Source organism: Calonectris borealis, chromosome 4, assembly GCF_964195595.1.
Source record: "Calonectris borealis chromosome 4, bCalBor7.hap1.2, whole genome shotgun sequence".
Lineage (NCBI taxonomy): Eukaryota > Metazoa > Chordata > Aves > Procellariiformes > Procellariidae > Calonectris > Calonectris borealis.
Window position 1 is genome coordinate 34,567,767 of NC_134315.1, and position 25,383 is coordinate 34,593,149.

At 36.4% G+C, this 25,383-nt stretch overlaps 1 protein-coding gene across 1 annotated transcript; it reads right to left on the minus strand.

Moving 5' to 3' along the window:
* Nucleotides 1–212: 212 nt before the first annotated feature.
* On the minus strand, nt 213–19,492 carry FGL1 (fibrinogen like 1). Its single transcript, XM_075149181.1, has 7 exons — nt 19,422–19,492; nt 13,006–13,186; nt 10,373–10,532; nt 8,175–8,272; nt 7,129–7,217; nt 6,375–6,562; nt 213–2,460 (listed from the first exon to the last, which is right to left on the minus strand). The coding sequence occupies exons 1-7, from the start codon at nt 19,485–19,487 to the stop codon at nt 2,301–2,303; spliced, it is 942 nt and encodes a 313-aa protein (XP_075005282.1). The 5' UTR covers nt 19,488–19,492; the 3' UTR covers nt 213–2,300.
* Between the last annotated feature and the right edge of the window lie 5,891 nt (nt 19,493–25,383).

Sequence of the window (25,383 nt, forward strand, 5' to 3'; positions counted from 1 at the left end):
AATGTCATCCATGTTTTTGCAAAGAATTAAATCCTTCTCTTAGATTAGCAAAATAATTTGAAAATCATGATGGGAAATACCGTACTTACAACATCTTTTTAAACTACTCCAAAACTTCCATCCTTATTAATCACCCATTCCTATAGACCTGCTCATAGAGTTACACAGGAACGCATTTTAAATTCTGTAATAAAATTGGATAAAAATACATATCAAATGTTCTGGTTTAATTTTGAATGCTGAATATAGATATATCTGTACATAAGTATATACATATATACATACACACACATAGGCTGGTATGCCTTCCTGTCAGATACAGAATTTAATTTGGTTTAACTGATTAAACAAGGTTCCAAATAAGCAGTTGTAGAGCTATCCATTGGCCCTGTCATGCAGCGGTACAGGGATGTAATAAAGGCTAGAAATCTCTAGCAGAGTCCCTATTGATACATCAAGAAAAAGACTGGATTATCTAGAATACCTGCTATTACCACAAAAAGCACAGACCTCAAAACCTCTATACTGCAGATTTTTATCAGCACCATTTTTACATGATAATGTCCTTTTCAGCTGCTTGAACCCCATTTTTTCTCTGCTTAAGTTGCTTTTTTTGTTTAGGTGTAATCTGATTTATCTTATTGAGTGATACTGTTTCATATGAACTCCTCTTTTTTCTCCCAGTTGTTCTACACATCCTCTCTCCCTCATTCCATGCAATTCTTTCAAGGATTCTTGCCAAAATTTTGGGTTTGGAGGATGGAAATGGGAGAAAAAACGGCCATGTAGGGAGTTACCATTCAGCTCACCTGTATTCATATCAATGTAGTTGCTATGATATAAATTGACTGATAGATTGCCAAAAGTTAGGTTCAGTTACGTTAAGCTTGACTGAAACTGGCTGCCAGGGAGGGAGAGAGACTGGCAGTCCATTAACAAAAGCAAAATTATTTTAGGAAAGCAGGGAAATAAAAGTGCCCAAGTTTGCCTCAGATCCATGGGGTTTTTAAAATCTTCATTTGCATCTGCTCAGCAGAAATGGATTACATTTCATCAGATAGCTTTCTAGAGAGTGTTGCTATCTTCTCCATGGCAGCACGCACTAATCAGCGATTCTTGTTATTACTGGCTATTAGAGTCTATTGTGGTGCTAGGCACAAAAGCCAGGGGTAGGCAGAGTCTCTCTTATGATTTTTCTTGTACAAGAAAAACGTGGATCTGCAGCTTGAAAAGGAGAGAGCCCAGGGAGCCAAGACAAGGACATAGGAAAAGGAGAAGATAATAGGCTTAGAAGCAGAACCACTTTGAAGTGACTGAACAGGGCATTCGAATTTGGAAAGTTGTGGAGACTAACAGATACATAAAGAAAGTAAAGATTTAGAGAGTCAAGCACTAAGAACCTCTAAAATGCCAGATTTTAGTTGCACATGAAATACACTTCCCTCTACACATGCATTATGATAGTCTATGTTCAAAGCATAGCTCACATTTAAATTAGTTGCAGCTTTTGTTATTTAGCCTTTTGGTAAACTCCAAATGTCAATAAATTAAAGTCCAGGTTTTGTTACCAAATGATACCAAAAAAAAGAAAGGCATAAGAAGAAGAACGGCATAATTACTGACCATCTGAAAATGTTAGATTGAAATGATGTGACCAGCCCTAGAAATGCTTCAGCAACAACAGACAATCCACTTCTGTATGCTGGATTCAACTGATTCTAGCCTGGTAGCATCCCTTCTCTTCCTTCAGTTCCCTGCCTCATTCTTTATGCTTTTTATGTATGCTATGTACACAACACATGCAACAAATAAATCAGAGGAATTTACAGGCAAGTCACTTCTAAAGCCTTGAATCATTCCAAAGAAAGTATGTTCCATCCACTGAGTAAACCAGCCTTACTCTTGTATTTAAATAATTTTTGGTTGTAATACGTACAATTCATTTTCATCTTTGAGACAACCCAGTGACAATACTTTTTTTTTAAAAGGTGAAAGGATTTGTAGTTACTGCAGAAGCCAAAAATTCTCCATGTTGATGAAGATGTCCTTATTTCTAGGTGAATGCCTACCTTTTTAAAAAAATCCTGTACACATATTAGCGCTACTATTTGTATCTACAGATTCATAGGCCAGATTGTCTTCTCATTTACATCCCATAAAACTACGGGCGGCTGCAGAGGAATTATTCCAGATTTATACATGCTTCTCATATAGACGAGAAGCAAAAATCTGCCCATCTGTTTTAATTTGGATTGATTTGCTAGAAGATTAAGTAGATCTTAATCGTCTTAATAAAATACTTAGACAATATTAGGTTCAAAGTCTGCTGGTCTGACCTTCATGACAACGGATTTCAGAGAATACCACCACCCATGCCAAGTGTACCAAACAATCCCGTTGTCTGTCTTTGCAGTATAGGGGCCTTTGTAGTACAAACCGTTCAAGTTGGCAGAGTGACACCTGGTGGAAAAGCAAAGGAAAACATAAATAAGGCCTCCCGTCGAAAAGTTGCAACCGTTTGTAGTTTCCCTCTGAGTCAAAAATTTCACCATGTTGGTAACAGCCCAGTTTGACAGCTGCAAAAATTTGCATTTGTGGACTTCAGTGCGCCTAAAAAATAACAGTTTTATTAGGGCACAACTGCTCTTAGCTTCTTTGAAACAAAAGTTCTTTTTGTTCTTTCCACACGTTTTCTGACATTACTAGCTCTCTGAGTTTTGCCTGCTAATCTGTTCCAGTGGAGAGTTATTCCAGAATTGTTCAGGTCATGTGTGGCAGCAGGGCATACACCAAGCAAAACTCTGCTGCTTTTTGTTGTGCTGGAGTAGCCCCTTGTAAGTTTTGCAGTTACCCCACATGGTGTTTCGTATCACAAAACCTGAATACCACCATCGCTTTGCCTATTCAGCTGTGGACTTCTATTTACAAATAGATTAAATCTGACAGCTAATTAAACATATGTATACCAATTCACTGGATCATCGGAGCTGGCATTTTATTTGACTATAAAAAGAACAATCTTTTTTTGGTTCTTTAACACACTGAAGCAGAAATGCTGTTACAGTTCATTAAATATAGTGGTTAAAACAAACAAACAAACAAACAAAAGCCCTAGCAAAACCCAAAAGGCTTGAATAGGTACCAGCACAACCTTGATACTGATTTGGTTTCTACAAGAAAGAAGTTTAGATCCTTATGTGACCATATGGGGAGCAAAACAGTTGTTTCTTCTGCAGCACATTGTAATGAATCAGCTTGGTTTATCTGCCAATTCAGTATTTTGTTATAAGTGGTGTTAATGTCTAGCTGTCGAACACCATGATGGATTTCAGAAGCAGAGTTCAGAAAATACGCAAACAGAAAACAGTCCAAATGAACATTAGGGATATTATTACTGGCAAATCTTAGTCTCTTTGGCTTTGCTTCATTACACTTCATTAACAACAGTTTTTGAGAACTGAAATAAAAACTGTGATAAAAGCCTCATAGGAAAATTCTCATAAATATATGCTTATTCATTGCTTACAATTTTTAAGCTCAATTTTGGTAATGTGTTGGTTGAAAGCTTATAAACTGCAGATATCAAAAGTGACTTTGTTTTTGAGAATGACAAATTTGTATCAGAGCTGACATAATCTTTCTAGCCATACAAATTTTGCATTGAGCAGGCACTCTGTCTACTTTGAATCAAACCACAGATTTCATTAGAAGGATCATAATTGCATCTAGATCAACTGAACCCCTTCTTTTACTTCCTTTGATGGAAGCAGGCAAAACATGATTTTGTCAACAGCAACATCAGCCAGTAACAACTCTTAAATAGTGCTGGGAGGCACTAATAGCAAAAATATACAGTATTCTGTAACCGACTGGATGCAGTCTGAAGTAACTGGACATGCTAAAGAAACAAGTGGCATGTGATTACTGATATGATATTCTGAAGCAACATTCATTATTCACAAGTCAATAAACACCTTAAAATTAGCCTATGTTCCTCCTTTCTTTCTGATAAGCTATTTTTTAAAGTAAAAAACTGCACTGCAATAGTTTCAAAAGTACAGTCAACTCTCAATTATCTGTGGACGTTTTATCTGAATTATATCTTAACTGTATGACAGATGCGGAGATATGGGAGTTGGTTCCCTGAAGAACTGTTTGAATTCTGCCTGGATTTACTGACTCCAGTACGGCCCCACATGCTGTCTCCAGGATGATTGGTAAAGCAGGAAACCTGAGTGAGATCTGTGGCCCCAACTTGATGCCTGGCAGATCCACTGTGATCATCCATGCATGGTGTAACTAAAACTGGGAGTGCTGGGGAGAGAATAAGCTCATGTCCAACTAGACTTGTTAGCTCTTCTTTTACCAGTTATGACCTACTGATCTTTGCAATGCCCTGGGTGCAGGAAAGCTTATGACCTGGGTGTAGTACCAGAGTGAACCCAGCTCTGTAGATTTGCATCCAAGCTGAAAATCTCCCCTAGAGCTTTGCTTACATAAGAATGCAGAGAGGCCATTTTCTGCAGAAGTCCAGGATAACAAGTGCTGACCTGGAGCAAGACCAGTAGCTTTAAGCTAGATCTAAGCTACTTCCATGTGGCCTCACTTGTGTCACATCCGTTGGTATTCATATTCTCTGGGTGTTTCTGTATTTCATTAGTGTAGATAGCATAGACATGTCTATAAAAAATTCCTTCATAGCTGGGAGCTCCTTTACAAACCAACCAAGAGCACTAATTCCTTCTATGTTTGCTAATCTGTGCATGACAAATATGTGTTCTGAGTGCTTTCCTTTTTCTGCCAGTACTGTTCTTTTGGGTAGGATTTAAGGACACTGAAATTTTCTAGTATTTTGCAGTATTCAATTTTATGTTAGGCTTAACATAAAACAGTCAGCAGCAAGGCAGTAGAATAACACTATTAGTAACTCATTTTCATTATCCAGATAGACTGTCACTTTAAGAGCATGAGCTATACAGCCATAATAGGAACTAGCCTGGTAGGAGTTAGCTATCTTTAGTAGTTATGTAGCAACAACTACAAGGTATTAATAACTGTCAAGTTCTGCTGTACAGCTACTTTTGCAAAGGGGTCATTCTTTTGTCCAGACCAATCCAATATTTTTAAAAAAAAAGTTTTTAAAAGACCAAAAATGTATGCAGTTGACTAAAAGTGATCGGTGATTCACTCTTAATGAACTCCACAGTATGGTATCAGAATTTTATGTTACTTGAGGTCTAGATATTCCTCTAAATCCACAAAAGTTCTGATTTCATGGGAAAAGGATCTCCAACACAGTTGCCTTTCCCTTTTTTATCTTAGCTTTCATGAGAACTGCAAAAAAACTTTGTCTACATGTAATTTTTTTCCATGTCTCAAACATTCTGCTGACCTACTGTCCATGCAAATATATTAAAATGTGTTAAAATAAGTAATGAATTGTGAAACACTGAGTTAACAGCTAAATCATATCAGCTAACTTAGTCACAGACTAGTTATGGAAACAGAATTTGGAAAATGAGGAGTTAAAAAACAGAAACAAAGGAAGACACAACAGAGAGAAACAATGGAATTGATCCAGCCTGGCAGCTCTTGCCAATTGAACTGAGATCACAGTGAGAGAGTAGCATGCTTCCCTGAGTTGTATTTTAAATCTCTCTATTACACAGCTAGATTGCATAGTTTCTCTTCATGGCTATATTTATCTAATTAATTAAGGGAAACAACATAGCTGCTTATACAGACAGTGCCAAGGCTACCAGTTTTATCCTTTCTTTTTGAATTGGTATTTTGTATGTAAGTAGGATTTTAAAATTCTTTTACTGAACCATATTTAAAAAATCTTCTCAGTCCAGTCATGCTCACTGACAGAAACTGAGTGGATGCATTCCCATCTTGATATAGAAGGAATAACAAGAGTGAGACGCTGTGAACTGAGGTGAAAAAAATGAGGCTTAATAACCTGGCACTAGCTTAACTTGTCAGATATTCTGTAGTACTGCCATATCTGGTCTAGTGCAATGCAGGAGAAATGCAAGAATGAAGTACAACAGGGATACACCTGCAAACTCTATATGACCTACTTATGTAAAAACCGGTTACCTTAAAGGGGCAGAATTATCTTCTCCTTACTGTCTGATAACAAAGACGACCAAAGCCTATGGCAAATACCTTTATCACAGACCAGCTATGAAGTAGGCGCTGTCCCTTCTAAGGTGAGTCTCAGTCTTACCAGCACTGAGATCTCTGGTAGGGGTTAAGGGCAGATTGCAAATATCATAAACTATGCCAATCCTATCTTCTACCATATGTTATTATTGTATGAATACACATGAAGCAGAATAGTTGACAATACTGATATAAAATCAACATACCTGTTAAACCACCAGCCAGCCTTTTCCTCTTCAGCGCAGTTCCCTTCATAGTTGTCATTGTCCCTGTCTCTAGTACTGAATTTCATTCCTCGATGATCAGCCCACCATTTGACTTCAGGGTGAAATCCACCAGTAAGGGAATCACCAGCTGTGCCAGAGTATTCACCACAGCTCATCTCATAAGAATGCTAATGAAAAATGTGAAGAAAGGGAAAAAAAAAAGTAATCCAATATGCCTTTAACCTTTAGCATGTCAGAGAGTGAAACCACAGAGGAAACTAATCTGTTACATTTGCTACTACTTTTATGCTCAGAAATGTCATGCCACTTAAACACTGTGTACTAGATAATGAAGGGGTGTAAAGATGCTTACCAGGGGCAAAATTTGGTAATAACCTTATGTGTAAATGACACAATAAAAACAATATTAGAGTTAGTTTGCAGTATATATTAACAAATCAGAATATCATGTACCATTATTGTTGGTAATATCAACACAAATAGAAAAACTGCTTTTATCCATGGCTGCTAAACCAAATGATTCATACATCTTACAGAAAGTGTGAAATTGATGTATCAACGTAAACCACTATTATTACATATTTGAAAATTCCAAGCATTTATAAGAAAGAAAATATGATAATAAGGTTCTACATAAACCTTTATGAAAATTAGGGAACCTGTATGTTTATTGTCTGTCTACAGAATCCACATTTTCATTAAAACCTCTAGTCATTATTTAATATTTTATTACCTCTTCACCTGCAACTCCGAATCTTGCATATTGTGCAAAACGCCGTTCTCCTTCAAAATCAGCTAGATCAATTCTTAAAGTATAGTTCCCTTAAGAAATAACAACACAAATTATTTTGGTTAAACTAGCCTATCTCACTACTTTTCAGAACAGAGTATTATATAATAGAAGATTAAAACACTAATTATGTTTTTATCATGACTCTTATCTGTATCATCAAGAGCATATTTTATGGTTTTTTATCTTCTTTCTTTATGCATATTAAAGCATATATTGCTATTCTTTGTATTTAATCACCTGATTCAGCTCAGAAAATTTTAGAATTATTCCAATACAGATTTTCAAGTGTAGACAAAAAAACATCTAAAAAAAATGGCCTTATGGGCTTTATATTTTAGTAAGGTCTTTGAGGTGGTAATGAAAGGATAATGGGAATCAATCAATAAGTGTACACCTGAGAAAATTAGATTTTTATACTCTGAAGATAAAAGAGTTAAACTAAGACCACATCCTGATGGCATTGCTTTCCATATGAATTAGCTGGCTAAGTCAATGGGTAAATTTTGCATATCCAGCATTCTACAGCAAAGCAGAAGTTATCTTAGACTGAATGACTATTAGAAAGATGGAAATAGCTTTCTAAGACTAGCCTAATCAAGAGGACAGGCCTAGATTTACCTTCATGTAATAGCCTATGCAGACATGTAAAGCCCTGACTAAACGAATTGGAACAGCATACTACCTGACTCTGGACTGTTAGTGATGCTGACTGTGAAATGGGTAGAGACAATTATTTTAAGGTATACTCCTGTCTACTGTTCCCTGTTTTGCAGGGGCTCCCTGCATGCCAGTGGCCCAATGACAGTTTTGAACCTTTTGTTAGAAAACATATATTCAAATGTGTTTTGTTCTGAAACTTGGAGAAGTCCATGCAGACTAACAACAGAACTCAGGATTTATGCTAACAAAAAGGGTAACAAAAAATGGCCCGAAAAGAGCAAAGAAACAGAAACAATAGAATACTATTGTTACAATACAAATCTTACCTTGGTTAGTCAAATAATGAAGATTTTTATTTCCAAGCCAATATTCACCATTTGTCAAAACAAAATTTCCAAAGCCTTCTTCATAGTCAGTCCAGACTCTGAAAGGAGTATAAATAACTAATTTATCAAAAAAGCAAGTTTGCTTGGATGTTTATCATACAATCATAGACCACAGAATAATTCAGATTGGAAGGAACCTCAGGAAGCAATCTAGTCCAATGTCCTGCTCAAGGCAGGGTCAGCCATGAGATCAGACCACGTTGCTCAGGGCTTGTCCAGTCAGGTCTTGAAAACCTCCAAGGATGGAGACTGCACATCCTCTTTGGGCAATCTGCTGACTGTTCTCACAGTGAGAAAGTTTTTCCTTATATCCAGTCTGAACCTCTATTGTTTCAACTTATGTACGTTGTCTCTCATCCTCCCACCAGACACCACTGTGAAGAGCCTGTTTACTCAACAAGCTCTCAAACTGCTCTGTTTTCTTAGTAACCTCCTTGCAGGTACAGGCAGGCTACTATTAGGTTCTGCTGAAGCCATCTCTTCTCCAAGCTGAACAAATCTTAGCCTGTCCTCATAAGGCAAGTGCTCCAGCCCTTGATCATCTTGGTAGTCCTTTGCTAAACTCTTTGTAGGTTCATTAAATACAGGAACATTAATAAACAAATATCTTAGACTTTATTATCTTATGTACATTGTTGATCTTCACAGAATTTATTTCTATTTTTCACATGTGAAAGGCTGAATCCCACACTACATTGGTCACTGAATCCCAGGCTGAAGAACAGTCTTAAGAGATACATTCAAAGTGGTTTAAGATTAACACATTTTAAGACCAGAGGAAAACACATTAGCTCAGTCCAATCTCTGGTATAGCACAATTTACCCGAAGTGAAAACATTTTTCCTGGTTAAATCCAGGGGATCTAAGTGAATGTGTAGGTGTACCACAAGCATTGTTTCTTTATTTTCTGTGATTTGATTAAGCTGTGAAACTCCTCCAGCTGGATATATAATTTTATAAATTGAGCTGTTTCTGGCTTTGACTTATTGACTGATTCTAACAATTTTTGAACTCATACTGGTGTGTAGTTTCAAGAATTAATGTGTATCCTGAAAGCATTGAATCTTTTCCCTGTCTACAGTGGCTTTGAAATACTTTCTCAGTGGTTTTGGTTTCATGACATCTTCTAATCGGGACAAAAATATGATCTATTTCCTTGATGAGAAGCAACCATACTTCAACCAATGGGTGAAAGTATTAGGCTGTGGACAGGCAGTCACAAGAGAAAACAGCCTCTGTGACTTAAGTAGCCGTTAGTCTCTGGTAAAGGAGAAGAATGGGTGGTGTGTGGTGGTAACAAGTGTAAACTGCTACAGATTTCTACTGTAGCTTGTCTGACCATATTTCATAAAATAGGAATAGCAAAGTTTTCTTAGCTGGATTGCAGTTTTTCATCCTCTCTGGGGATCGCTTCTCTATTTCATGAGGGTATTGTAAAGTTAGTTACAGTAATTATAACACAGGTAAGACACAAATCCACAGAAGGATGCAGATAACTGAAAAGCAAATTGGGCAAAGCAGAGCTTCTAAAAACCTTCTTGTTGCTTCTAATATCTGTAAATATTTGTAGTTTTTTATATTCAAGTCTCACAGCACCAAGAATTTCACTTCTGGACATTTCCCAAAAAATGCTTGAGTCTTGGCAAAAGCAAGGAGGTTAGGTGTCCACAAACCAAGTTCTCACCCATCTTAGCTTTCCTAGAGGCATTTTACCATGAGCTACAAATTACTCTGTGGTGGGTTTCTCTCATATTTGTTTGCTGATGGTATTTCAGTTCAAGCAGATTGCTTATGTTTATACTTCTTTAGATTTTTACTATTTGCAAAAGACAAGGTAGTCCTTTACTTGTCATTAAGAGTTCTTGCTCCAACAATTGTTAATGCATTTGACATTGAAGTGTCCTCATGTAAAATGCATAAGCTGTCAGAAAAAGCCTAGAAGAGATGTCTCCCGGAAGAGAGACAGAGCCAGAAGTGGTATCTCATCTGGAGGCTGTCCCACAGAATAATCATTCCTCCCTTTTATCTGAGATAACAACTTACTCATATAATTCTAAAGTTAAGATTTTGCTTAGCTGCACCTGGTTTAATGTTTTTCCACTTTGTTTCCAATTTTAAGGACTAAGTCCAGTACCTACCTATCAAAATTCTGGCTGCCATCAGAACGTCTCTGAAAAACAGTCCAACCACCCCCTTCAGACATGTCACAGAAGGCAAGGAATTCAGTAGGACTCTGGATAGGTTTCATCTTATAAAATCCACTTTGGTTATGGCCGTCATTGTAGATTTCTGCACAATCTGTTCACAAAAGATTCATTTGACACAGTTTTTTTAGTCCTATACTTACTGGCAAAATCAGATATCAAGTCAATAACAGAAATAACAATCAACAGAATAACAATCAAGTCACGTCATATGAGAGTCATGTATGAACCAGGCTAATACAAAGGAAATACCTCTGCAAACACATTTTTATGACTTTTGGGCATTTTCTTGTATTTGTGTTGCTTTAAAACTTTATTGAGCTGTAATTATTTTGACATTTCTTTAAAAGAATCTTTTTTCCACTTTAAAAACTATCATTTTTGTTTCATTTGACTAGCAAAATAATTCCTCTGGTTTAAGTAGTGTCACTTTTAATTTACAATTATATAATCCACATTAGAATCCTGTTACAATCATATAACTTCTCTACATATAAAACACACAGTAACCTTTAAAAACAAACATGTACTTCTATGTCCAGAAAGTCCATAGGAGAACTGCCAAAAAAAAGAGTATGGAAAAGGGAAACTACTGCTGGACCTGATACTCTTGTCCCTTGTATGAAACAGGAGCAAAAATACACAGAAGACTACCCCCAAAAAGTGCAATGTATGTGTAAAATGATACCACTTTGGCTTGATACCATTTACGGTCTGGTCTCCATTGATGTTAATGACTAATCAGCATTTACAGCAATGACAAAATTCAGAGCTCGTGAAAATACAATAGCAATGTAATTGTATAATCTTATCTTTTTTCCTCTAGGAGTTAAGAAATGAAAGGAGTTCTTTGTTTATATGTAATCTACCATCAAGCAGTCATGCAGGAAAGACGTGTAATATTCAACATTTCTATTTTTCCTGGCGAAGGTAGGGCTGATTAACTGTAAGATTTTCCCCGAAACATTTATGAACACGTTGGCTGAACTTCCAGGCCAGTTTGGAACTTTCTGAACTACTATATTTCTTCTCAGTGAAAGTGTCAGTGAAGATTAGCCATAGAAAATAAACACTTTATACTGAAAACAAATAGCTATGCCAGGATTTGAATAAACTCTAATAGAAAACATGATTTAAATAACAGCTAAGTTGTCTTTCTAAAGAGTGTTTGATTAGCTTATAGAAAATAGCTTTTCTTATCCATTATTTTCTTAGTAGGTTAGCAAAACACCTAAGCATATTTTAATTTTTAGCAAGTGTATATAGTGTGGAATTTCTCCCTCACTATCTAACCCCAAATTATCCAGCTCTGTTGACATTAAAATGCTACAGCAGTTTGAATGAAATAATGTAGTATCACCAGGGAAAAGCATTTTCCAAGTTATAAGGACAGTGAAAAAATAATGGAAAAAATAATCATCAGAAACTGGAACAACTGAGATCTGTTATTTAGAATGACATTTTAAGAAAATAAACTGAGGCATATGCTAAGAAAGGACAAATACCTTTCAGCTAAATGTGGTTTTAATAATCTTTTCCAGTAACAAATGAGTCAGCCATAACAATAAAAAAAAGTATTCCAGGATGCTGAATACATAAATATACAGCTAAAATTTAAAGTCAGACTTACAACTGCTTTTAATTTCATTTTAACGGTGCTTTATTATATTTAATGCCTTCTAATATGTTGTGATTTCTTACAGAAGCATAAACACTAGAAGTATACTCAAACAAGGCTATTAAAAATTATAGAAGTTTAGACTCTCTAGCATTGAACAACTAGAAATGAACACCATCCAAGAATCAGACCCCCAAATTGTATTTTCAATCCAACTGTTGGTTTGGATGGCGTTTTATTATTTTAAGAGATTGGGCCTCACTCCAGCTACTATGGGCTAACACACTTAGCTTTCTTTCAATGCAGAGGGATCAGATCACCACCAGCATGCTGGTGAGATTACAAAAACAACTTAAAACCAGTATTTTAGAAGCTGTGATGTCCTGAGCTGAACCTAAATTAGTCAAAATGGTGCAACATACAGAATATTATTAAAGTGAGATGCAGATGTAATTATGCCAGGCTTATGTGTGTAAATATGGATGTCTCAGGGACTTTACAGATCGGAACAGAGTCGGTGTGTGCTTGTAACCCATGCGACCCTGTGGATGTGTGAAAGTGAACTGACCCTGTGGGATAGAACCTTTTGAGATTAGTCAAAGAAGGGTGTTTAGAAATCTGTAACTGTTTATTAACATTTTGTAAATGTCTACTATTGGCTTTTATCTGTTGTACTGCTATTTATTCTGAATTTATTGTTCACTGATTGTTTTTTAATTATATGCTATTAATAAATCAATAAACCGCTTCAATCCTGATTTGATTCATACCGTGTGACATTAACAATTTTTCCCTGCAGCAGCAGGCCTAGGTAAAAGCTGAACACTGTGGTTTAAACAAACAGTTTTCTATGAGCTTTTAAAACAATAAGTCAATGGGCACAATTGTGCTAAAGCTTCTGGGTATCATTGCAATGAATGGAAATGAAAAGAATAGCTTCATTTCTAACCTGAATACTGTCTTTTTCCTCCCAAGTCAATGACACTGTTTTCATCTCCTCTGTCACGGTACTGAATCTCTTTCTTCTCTAAAAGCTGTATAATTTTTAACTGCTGCTGTTTCACACGATGTTCCAGAAGCCTCACCTGGCCCTGAAGTCGAATCTGCTCTTGAAAACAGTTCTGTACATCCTATAGAGGAAAACATATCTTATTGTAAAATCAACGATTTTTTGTCATGTTTAACATGTGACACAAAAAAACAACCAAACAAACCATAAATAAAATTTACCTTGAATAAAACATTTTGGTCACAGTTTCCTACAGACACTATGTTGACTTCCACCTCAATTGCTACCTCTATTTAAAATGATTTTGCATATTACAGAGTGTCCAAACATATACCTGCTTTCCAAAGAGACTTCTCTTTAGTGGCTATAACTACCAGCTCTCACTGCAAACATGCCAAGGGGACTTTAGGGAAAAACACTATAGTACAGACCCTATTATAAAGATTGCTTATTCTCTATCACCTGCCAGGTACAGAGATTTACTATCCAGTGAGGCCTGCTACTAACACTGTGAAGGTTCTAAAATTCCAGAGTTTTAAAGAAATACAGTCCACACTGATACGTTTTCAACTTCATTGTGTATTTTTCAAATGCTTTTAGATTACACACTTCTTACGCTAAGAATCTTAACATTGCCAACATAAATATTGTAAGGTTTCAAGCTTATTTTTGGCATGCTAAAATAAATAGTCCCTAAGAAGCTGCGAATATGCATGAAAAAAAAAGTTAAAAACTTAAAGTCAATATTGTGCTGTGACTTGTACACTTAATTTTCCCATGCAGTGTGGGTGAGAAATGTGTCGATTCTGATATGGTAATACCTAGCACTCATTTCCCCCTGGTGCAAGTATGGATACATGACAAGAGAGCCGGACTAAATACTCCAAATTCTGACATGCTGGATGTACGCAGAGCAGTAAATAATTGTTTTTAGATTAATGACTATGGTGAAATAGCCAAAGTGAACAGAACTCAATTTAGGGAGCTTAAATTAAAACAGCCTGTACAGTTTCAAATAGATATTAAATAAATTTGATTTCAACATGGGGAAAAAAGCCTTTGGGGTTTTATGATACATTTTACAAATGTGAGATGAGGTTTTGCATCAGTTACATTGTGTCTGCAATTTTATATGTGGAAACAGGGCTTAGTAGCTATGATGGTTGCACAAGAGCACAACTAGCACTGTAAAAGCAAAATCAAAGGGCAACCTCTTGGAAATCTGATATGCAAGATCAAATATGCAGTAGTTCTAAATTGGTGCAACCTTATTCATAGGGCAACATTATTTACATGAGCTAAGGATGTAGACCTGTAACATTTGCCATCCGTATGGAATCGCTGATATCTTAGAGCATTGCCGTATCACACTGAGCTATAGAGAGGTCTGAAGTAGCATACTGAAGTGCACCTCCAGTGGCATCCGCATACTTTCATTTGTATAAGGCTCAGGCTTCACCTATATTCCATGAACACTCCCACCAAAATGTTTCTTGTCATCTTCTTGCTGCAGTGATTTTTTTTTCTTCTATCTGAAAAGCTGATACCATTCTGTAAGTTTCTATGCAACACAAACACAGTTCTGATTAGACTGACTTCCTTGCAGTACCAGTCACCACAACTCCAAGAATAGACTTTGTGAATTAAACTAACAGTATTAATTAGAATCTGCATTTTATGACTCTACTACATACACATTTTTTCATTATTAATTTGTGGTACCAGTTAAAAAGCAAAGAAACTTCTGCTACTGTCAAGGAACACCCATATAAATCGTGTCATGACTACGACCTGTTATTTCTGATAGAAACAAATGTTGCAGATACCCAGACCCCATTGCTTTTTCACTAGAGAGGATGCAATTAACTTTCAACAAATAGACAAATGAACTAGAGACAATTCAAGAGAGTATTTGAAGACAAAAGAATCTATGTCCATGAGTTCAGTAAAATGGTTCCTAGTCATCATGTTCCATTTGCCTGCAATATTTAGTCACGCTGAAAAATCTGTTGATTTTGATTGTTCTGACTTTGCAGAACAATCCTGAATATAGGCCTCCGCATTAACTGCTTCTGAAGTGTATCAGATGCTTGCTTTAATTCATACTTAACTGCAATCTAATATACATGGTAGAATAAAAGAATGGGGAATATACACGTGGCAGGACTAGGCAGTTTGTCAGTGACCTGTTCGAGAGAAAAAGGTTCAACTGCCTCTCTGGGTTTGGGCTGCCCATGTCAGGCTGCTTTGACAGCAGGTGTGTCTGCAAACTCCAACTGTGTGCTTACAACCAGGTCCTGAGAAGCCATTAAGATGCTTGACCACAACGAGGAGCTGTAAAGTGAGAGGCATGTTTACCAAACACTGAAATTTTTAGAAGAATAAACAAAGCAGTCAATGACCTAATATCCCTAGAGTCCTATCTTATTTAAGAATACTCCCTTGAAAATCTTTTTCAGTTGTTGATAGCTATACGAGATCGCTAGCATACCCTCCTTTTCTTCTAGCAGGAAATGAGAGAAGAAAATACTTAAAATATATGCGCAAACAGAGACTAACTTGCTACAGTGGCCTAGAGGAATGTTATTTGACCATAAGCACCGGTTAATGTGTGACATGTTGCATATTACAAAGAAAGGATGCACTATTATGCAGTCTTTCCAGGGTGGCTGTCTCAACTTGTATCTGCAGCTTCATATAAACCCTTCACAAAAGCTGAGCTGAATTGGGAAATTCAGAAGAGGCTTCCTTGAAAGTCTCTGCAAATTCTCATACTAGTCCCAAGTGCATACAAAAAATTACAGAGAACCGGAGAGCTGCATAGGCGGGTTGAGGAAGAGTGAATAAATCATAAAAAAAATATTTCGAGGATCACCCTGACGAGCTAATGCTAACTATAGAAGTAAAGCTGTCAAACCCCATGTTAACAGTCAGACCATATATTAATCCTAATCATATTACGTTAAGAGAGATAAAGTATTCACCATGCCACACTTACCAGTTTTACTGCAATGTTTGTTTATTGAGAAGATTAGCCTGTATGAGGCTTAACTCAGTACTCACAACCTTGGAGAACATCATTAAGATACCTTAGGAAAGAGCTGGGTGATCTTGGAAATGGTGGCCCCTGTGGTCAGGCCCTTGCAATTTCACAAGCAATACTTCAGCTGGGTAGTCTCTTTAACAGGTGGCATGAAGAGCTACTTTCAGTTCTGGACAGAGCAGGAGTCTGCGCATTTAAGGAGAGGCAGCTACAGGCAGCTAAGTGCGTTTCTTTCAGGTGTAGTGAAAATGCATCTATCACTTCACCTTTTCATACTGCTAAAAGCCATTCTCCTACTGTGATTAAATTATATAGCAAAAGTACAGAATATTATCGTACCTTAGAAAAACTTGATATCTAAATTCAGTATGACACTCTTCATATACCACCATAAAAGGTCCTTTTCTTTGAATCAAATTAAACACAAGTCTGCAACAGGCTATGTCTCTAAATATTTGTCCTGGTTTTGACTGGGATAGAATTAATTCTCCTTCTAGTAGCTGGTGTGGCCACTGTGTTTTGGGTTTGGTATGAGAGGAATGTTGATGGCACATTGATGCTTTAGTTGTTGTTAAGTAGTGCTTGCACTGGTCATGGACTTTTTGGTTTCCCATGCTCTGCCGGGTGCACAAGAAGCCAGGAGGGAGCACAGCCAGGACAGCTGACTCAACTGGCCAAGGGCGTATTCCATACCCTATGACGTCATGCTCAGTATATAAACTAGGAGGTATGGTCTGGGAAGGGGGGATTCGCGGCTCTGGGGACGGGCTGGGCATCAGTCAGCGGGTGGTGTGCAGTTGCATTGTGCATCGCCTGCTTTGTATATTCTATTATTGTTGTTGTTGTTATTATTACTACTGTTCTACTTTGTTCTGTTTCAGTTATTAAACTGTTTTTATCTCAACCCATGAGTTTTCCTACTTGTGCCCTCCCAATTCTCTCCCCCATCTGACCTGGGGGTGGGGGAGTGAGCAAGCAGCTGCGTGGTGTTTAGTTGCTGGCTAGGGTTAAACCACGACAATGTTATTCTTAACTTTGCATTTTAAATTGATCTTTTCTTTTTGTTTACTTAAAAATTGTGAATTACTTCATGAAAATGAAAAACTAACACTGATCTGATTCTCATCTGCTTTACAGACAATACACTCATTATGGGGTGAACAGTAATATATCTACATTACATATAGCAATTTCCTGATGAAAAGGATTTAAGCTCACAGTGCTGGTAAATAGTAAGTCACCAGCCATACTGAGTAACTACACCATAAGAAAGAAATGACTGAGCAGAAATAGAGTTTTGAAAGTAACATACATATGAAAAGTACTGGTATCTGATACTTTGCTTCCTCTCCCTGACTCCAGCCTCCTCACTGACGTCTCTTTTTGTCAACTCCAGACAAATCCCATTACACTTTGCTGCTGCACAGCAAAAACACAATTCTCATATTTGGAATTCCACACCTATTTTTCCCATGGGACAATCACAAGTTAGCTGTGTAACTTCAGGGTGGATCAGCGTGGCTTTTAGATCTGCAGGTTACCAGACTGTTCTTTTAATGCACTACTACACTTTTTCACTCTTTTAAAAACATTGGAGTTAAACCAGTGCACAACTACAGTAATATATAAGCAAAATGTAACCTAGGATTATAACAGTCAGCAGCTATAACATATTGCTATTCCTTTTGTTAGATATGGACCAAAGTTAAACTATTACAATGTTGAAATACTCAAAGAAATGTGAATTTGGTTGTGCCTGCCTCCAGTGGACAGTAATGTCCACTGATTGAAACCAGACTGAACATAACATGTTCTGTCTGTTTCAGTGAAGCGACTGTTTGTACTACACATTGAGAAGCAATTATCTAACAACTGCTGACAGCTCTGCTCTTGGACATGTGGTCTCATATTTAACCAGTGCCTGCAATTAATGTGCATTCAGAATATTTATTTCATTATTGTTTGAATTATTTAGCAGCTAGTGACCTTCCATTAAAATTGATGCTATAAATTAGACTCAGAATACTTTATGAAAACTATAAAAATACACATTTTTTACTTGTTATTTCCTATATTTTTAGAATTTAAATGAGCTTCAAAAAATCTCTATTGAGGTTAGTGTTTTAATGAGATAAAATGTGAAAACTTAAGAGAAAAATTTCAGAATATTCTCAGTTTTTAGTCACAGGGTCAGCTAAAACCCGTAATATTCCAAATGAAAAATCAAAAGAAAGCTAATGCATTTCATTGTAATGCCTTTTTCTCAGTAGGCTTCTATAAAAATTAGTAATATCTTTCTCCACTAAGCAGAAGTGATTACAGAGGCAGGTGCTTCCTATTCTGCCCCTATAGAGCTACTCATCTGAACAAAAGGCTTCCATAAGATAAAGTAAGCCACAAACAATGATGCGCACCTAGTTGTAAATTCAGCAACCACTTCCATCTAGGCAATTACGAATCAACAATTCTATCTCCCAGGTCCCTGCTAGTTAGGACCTAAATATCAAACTAGGAAGGACAGCCAAGACAGGCAGTACAGGACTGGTGAGGTTAGAATTATTTTAAGCAGTGGAGTAAATGTGTGCGTGTGTGTGTGTTAGGGTTTTTGTTGGAGATGCAGAATACATAGCAGAAGGTTTTGGGAGCTAGAAGTGAAGGAGCTTTGATCATTGTTTCTGAGTGTGAATTATAACATAGTAACATGGGAACAAGTAAGAATATGAAGCTGTGGATCTTATTTGAGAAAAAGTTGTATGGCAAGTGGACAAGGTAGAAAAGGATAGAAACATTCTTCATCCTGAGTGTCAACGACCAGAAATACTACTCTTGCAGCCACTGCTTTAGGAGTTCATGGGTTTTGCCTTTCTGTAAGTATGCTGCTCAAAACTAAAGGTGTTATTCTGAGTTAGCATTACCCCTGAATGGTAGTATAACTGTTTTGTGTGCCTTCTGTACAATGTGCCTGTTAATGCATCATATGATACCTTTTTCGGCAAAGATATTCTATTGCCTCCTATTTCATGTTGGATCCAGTAACAAACTGAATGGATTACTTTCTCCAGGGCAATTGCCCAGTCATTTTTCTTCCATTGTATATTTATGCATTTGTTTCCTCTTTCCTTAATGGAAACTTGTCCCCACTGAACATCATTTGAGGTTATTTCCCCAGTCTTTCAGTTTTGTTCTGAATTCTAATCTTTTCCATCAAAGGTTCTACCATCCCATGCAACTGAGACATGGTAAGCACTATGGAGGACAAGGTATGAAATATTTAGAAGAAACTCTATAGGCAAATTTAATTACTAGAACTTACAGAGCTGCCAATGGCATCCATCAAGCTAGCTGCAAGGACAAAATCAATCATTATCAAAATCTTCATCCTTTGGAAGCTGTGAAGTAGAGGAACAAATGAAATACTAGTTAACTTGAACATTAAAACTAAATATTTACAACTGACATCTTAAATTTTATTCGAAATAATCTATTTAATCTATAATTATTTTCTTATATATTGTAAATATAATGTATATTTAGGCTTCATTACAAATATCTAAAATACTCTGATCAAGTTCAACTCCAAAACCCAGTAAAACCAGAATTTATCCTTTTAGGCCACTTTGTATCAGAGCTCTGCATGTATTTTAGGACAGCTATTCAAGATTCAAACCCATGCATTTTATTGTGAAACAAGACAAAAGCAAAATAGCATTTTAAAATGTTTTGAAAAGCAGGGCAATATTCCTTGTTGGCCCTTTAAAATTGGGAGAAAGCTCTCTGTTATGTTCAAGTAATTAAAAACTGAATTGGGCTAGTTGTCCTTGAACTAAAGAAGATTTGTGCAACTTCTGTGTGCCAGGAGAGAATGGAGATAATTTTACTGTTATAATTTTTGGGAAAAATGCATAATAGTTATTAGCTTTCATTCCAATGGTGACAAGGATGACATCTTTCAACTGATAGCTATGCATATTTTGTATTGTATGACCCACAGCATTTTAAATCCCATTACTTCATATGAAAACGATTTTATATGCCAAAACAATCACCATTGTATCTCACTGCCTTGCAAACATTAGCTGACATAACTTCACAATTTTCTGTAAGGTAGATATGTGCTTTTCGGCTCACAGATGAGAAACCAAGGCCTCCAATTACTAAAATATTTACATGGATTACACATGAACCAATTCTAAATTGATTAGTTAAACTGCTGCAAGCTATCAACTGAGGAATGTGAGGTTTTTTTTTTTTTTAAACTTAAAATATTTTCATTTAGCATACGTTAACGCCTGTTTAAACCAAAATATGTGTCCACTCTGCTTTTTCTACTTATTAAACTAAATCAGCTAACTACATGTTAAAACATTTGTGGTGAGACATAGCGTTAACACCTATCATAGAGATTAATGATTCAATGTCAGTATATGCTCATTGAAACACCAGCTTTATGGAAACTTCCACTCATGTTTCTACAGGAATTAATATAAAACACCAGTGGAACTTTGGCAGACTGTGCTTTTTACTGTACAAAGATAAGCAGGGTGCTTATGTGAAGTATGTTTTTAAGTTCTTGTAAAATTGGACAAGCCCAACTTTATTTTCACCAATCTCTGAAAATCTTCATGCAAGAGTACAAATTACAGCCCAGCCAAATTTCAGGCTTTCAACATCTACCTATAAAATACTTAGGATGCTTTTTTAAATTACAGTTATCTTATTTAAGTAAGCAACATTTTTTTTTTATTTTTAGTTCCGAGTTTTGCTGGTTTAAAAGCATCACATTTGAAAGCATAGAGTTGTGAGGCCCAAGTATATCTGTATAAAGCTTGTTACACCACTTCCTGCACTGGACTGATGCAGAGACAAGGTGTTGAGGGTACTCTGTACCCATTGACTCATGTTACAGACAGCTCAGAAGGTTTTTTTAAGCATTTTGGACATATGCAACATCTACCATTAAGTTGCAAAGCACTATACTAAGCTAATGTCTATCTCTAAGGATTCCAAAGGAATCCATTAAAAATTACCTATAAAATGTTTCTTGAGTAGAAAGTGTGTACTGAAGATCTTAGGCTAAGTTACTTCTATGTCATAAAATTCCTGAATTTTAAGTTGTAAGCTGTTCTTCATGCTAACAAATGCTTTTTAAAATTACAGTTATCTTATTTAAGTAAGCAATATTTTTTTTTTTTATTTTTAGTTCCGAGTTTTGCTGGTTTAAAAGCATCACATTTGAAAGCATAGAGTTGTGAGGCCCAAGTATATCTGTATAAAGCTTGTTACACCACTTCCTGCACTGGACTGATGCAGAGACAAGGTGTTGAGGGTACTCTGTACCCATTGACTCATGTTACAGACAGCTCAGAAGGTTTTTTTAAGCATTTTGGACATATGCAACATCTACCATTAAGTTGCAAAGCACTATACTAAGCTGATGTCTATCTCTAAGGATTCCAAAGGAATCCATTAAAAATTACCTATAAAATGTTTCTTGAGTAGAAAGTGTGTACTGAAGATCTTAGGCTAAGTTACTTCTATGTCATAAAATTCCTGAATTTTAAGTTGTAAGCTGTTCTTCATGCTAACAAATAAATCTTGTATCATTAAAATTAGAAACGTTACCATAATTCAATGCAACAAGTTCTGCTACTGTTTGAAGTGGTGAATTCTATGAATTTCAGGTTTAAAAAAGGAGGGGGGGGGAATCTGCAAGAATTGCCTGGCATTGAATTCTGTTATTAACTTAGATTTCAGAGGTTTCTGCCATGATAAAACATGCACTTTCACCTTACTATGGTAGTAATTATGGCTATTGCAGCCACCACTGTTTTGAAAGCAGCTGTTGCCATCTGTTGCAGTGACACTGTCTGTGTGGGAGAGGAGTGACCAAAGAGTACGTTAGCTACCTGGACAACCCGCAAATGATCCACCTCTGATAACTGCTGTGCCGACTTCATGCATATGTTAAATATGTTTTCTAGGAGAGACGGGACTATATTTTTTCACTGGAAGATTCATATTTAACTGTTCTGCTTCATTCTTTGTTATTTTCATTATAAAAGCACACTCTTCTCTCTCACATTAGTCTTAATATTCAAACTGTTCTATCACGATTTCACTGACTGTAAATGCCTGACTACTGCAATCAATCTTAAAAGGGTTGCACAGCTTTACCACTACAGTATTCTTATTTTTTTTAAAAAGACTATCAAATAAATCTTGCATACTGTTCAAGGAAATTTATGCTAGTAAAAAAAAAAAAAATAGAAGACTATCAGGCACAATCAAGGCAGATCACGTCCCTTGCAGCATGTGTGAGCTACTACGAGCAAGCTGCACAAAAAGAACAAAGAGCTGAGGAGTGTAGAGTGTGTGCAGTTGGTTTGGTTTGTCATCTTCAGATGAAGTCACCTTTCTATTTAAAGGGTGCCTCTTTCTAAAGCATGTTCCTGTTGTGGGAAACTTCATAAGGGCTGCACTTGAAAGACAACTTTGCATGTATCAGCTTTAGCACTGAACTAAGATATGCACAAAAGACATACCGAAATATAGGAATAGTCTCATAAATAAAATTCTAAATGTGATGATTTAAATACATTGCTCGAGATATTTAAACCCAAGATGGATTGTTGATCCTGTCGTCACCCACAATATGAGCTCACTATGATCGTAAGAGAATTAAGAGGCATATGAAGAGGGAGAAACCGAGAGCTCCATTTGGCAGACCTGTCAGTCAGAAACAGGGAAGATACTGAAACAGAGAATACACAGGAAAAAAACACAGAGTGGACCTGAAGTAGGAACAAGGGTTGGGGGGACCAAAATCTTTGTTTTCCCAAAAAAGGAGAAAGATCAAGAAGACTAGGAAGAGACATGAAAATTCAAGCTCTGAAAGGAAATGGCTGACCTAACGGTATTTCTCGGCTTCTGTCACTGCCCAGCAGGAAGACCCAGACAAGGCAGAGGACAGTGAGCATTGCTGATCCTGGAAGGGGCAGTACCTTGTACCTTTGAGACAATTTCTCAGCAGGTATAAACTCCCATAGTTTATCTGATCCCACATGAGATTCACTAAGTGGTCAACCCTACAGTGATAAGAAAAGTGGAAAATAGGGTCAAGCCCCATAATGTTCAAAGCGCTTTGCATACACTAACTGAATCAACAGGTTCAGTCTTGGAATTAATGTGGGTAACTGTTTACTTAGTTTTCCACATTTCTACAAAAAGTTTCAGAAAAGGTTATATCAGTAACAGTTCTTGGAAAGTGTACATCCATGCTCTTTGGTAATATAAAGCTAAAGTTCTGTTCAAGCTTGAAATCTTGCTCTAGGAAGACTGCTTTGAAAGTCAGTTTCTTAAACTAGTTTCTCCACTCATTTAAATATTTACCCTGGTTGTTATATAGCTATTTAAAATGCATTATCCAGAAATGTATGTGGAGGGTAAAATAATTAAAAATGTAGGGAGAGAATACAACTGCTGATAAACATTCACACACAATGCAAGAAAAACATTCACTCCAAAAAACTGCAGAAAAATTACAAATCTTAATCCATGTCACAGATGAAAACAACTGCATAATTTAGCAAATATTCTTGTGTTGTTGATGCTAGAGAATCCAAAGAATTAATAAATGCTGAGAGACTTCCAAGACTTTTGTTATAACACCTGTGTTGGTTTAATAAAAACAAAAAACCAAATTTGTGCAGGGGAGATCCCTTTCCAGGAAAATTTTAATCTCAGGCAGTAGACATGTGGACTAATTATCACACATCATGATAGAGTGAGAAAAACTCAGTGTAATATTTTCAAGTTGAAAACACAAGCCCTTAACAAAAAGAATCACTGTTTTAATAAAATCGAAGTTTAAAGGCAACTCTTGTGAAACCTTGAAATTTTATCCATATGAGATTACTCATTTACTATTCAAAGATTACACCTGGAATGTGCACTTCTCCAAAGCTATGGCATAAAAATTCTAGAAAGGCACCTTTTTCCTTCTCTGTGCCTGGGCTTTCTTTACAAGCTACTCAGACAATCAATCCTATGTTCAAATTTCCCCAAAATTTGATGTTTTTTCCAAGTCTTTCAATAACATGTTACTAAACAGATTTGATGACACTAGAGAAACTCTGTGGTATGAGAATTTTGTCAGCCTGTTTTCTTGTTCTTGAATTCTGGAGACAGCAAACTAGATGGAATTCAGATGCCTATTTCTGTTTGTACAGTGTCTATAAGAATTGCATTGCTAATAAATACAATAATAATACGAGAGAATCGGCCAAAAGGACAAATAATGACTTGAAAGATTTTTGTTTGCTTTCTTAAAATTCAAACTGGTTTTAATGATTAGACTCATGCACAAATTTTGCTTTGTTTTAATTAAGTAGTCCTCATCTGAAAAATGGACAATAATTCATGATCTGATCTACTTTCAGGCCTAAAAAGCAGCCTTGTTCATACAGCCATACATTATTGTAAATTTAGAAACTACAGATTTGAGTATGAGGTTTATTAACTACCTAGATATCGTAGCAAAATACCTACATCCTTCTAAAACATTCATACATCATTAGCAACATTGCACCAGTTACATGTCCTTCAAAAACATATTACCTTTAACTATAACTATAGCAATTACCCCGAATTCTTCCTTCTTCCCTAAAATGTTTACCTTTACCCTCTGGACAGAACTCAAAGTTGTTAAATCTTCTTAAACTGATGCAAAGAATTCCAGAGCTCTTCCCAGGCTGCGATTGTTTTTGCTATTAAATTCTGTAGAGTTGAGGCTTACATCTGCTATGAGTCACTGGGCAGGAATGTTACTGAGAAGTTGCAGTTATCAAGACTAAATTGCAACATAAGAAGGAGAAGACGTTAATTCTGTGCCTAACACAACACTTCTGAAATAAAAATAGACCAAAAATAACAATTGATTATCCATTCCCTTTCACTGCTCTGATCCAGGAAATTGCTCTCAGCATCATATTCAGCTATATGCTCCAGTGCTTTCCTGAACCAGAGCCTAAATCTCTCAGGCTTCAGGGGTATATAGACAGCATAACTGACTCAACTGATTTAGAAGTAAAACATAAACACTCAGACTAGAAGTTACACGTTAGACTGATAAAAAGAGATCTGCTAAAAAAAAACCAAACCAACATAGTACAGACAAAGCCGAAGCGAACAAGAAAAAAAGGACAAAGAATCTTGTTTGATGTAAGTCAGTATTTTTTAGCTAAATTGGAAGGCACTCAGAAGCACATGATCTCAGT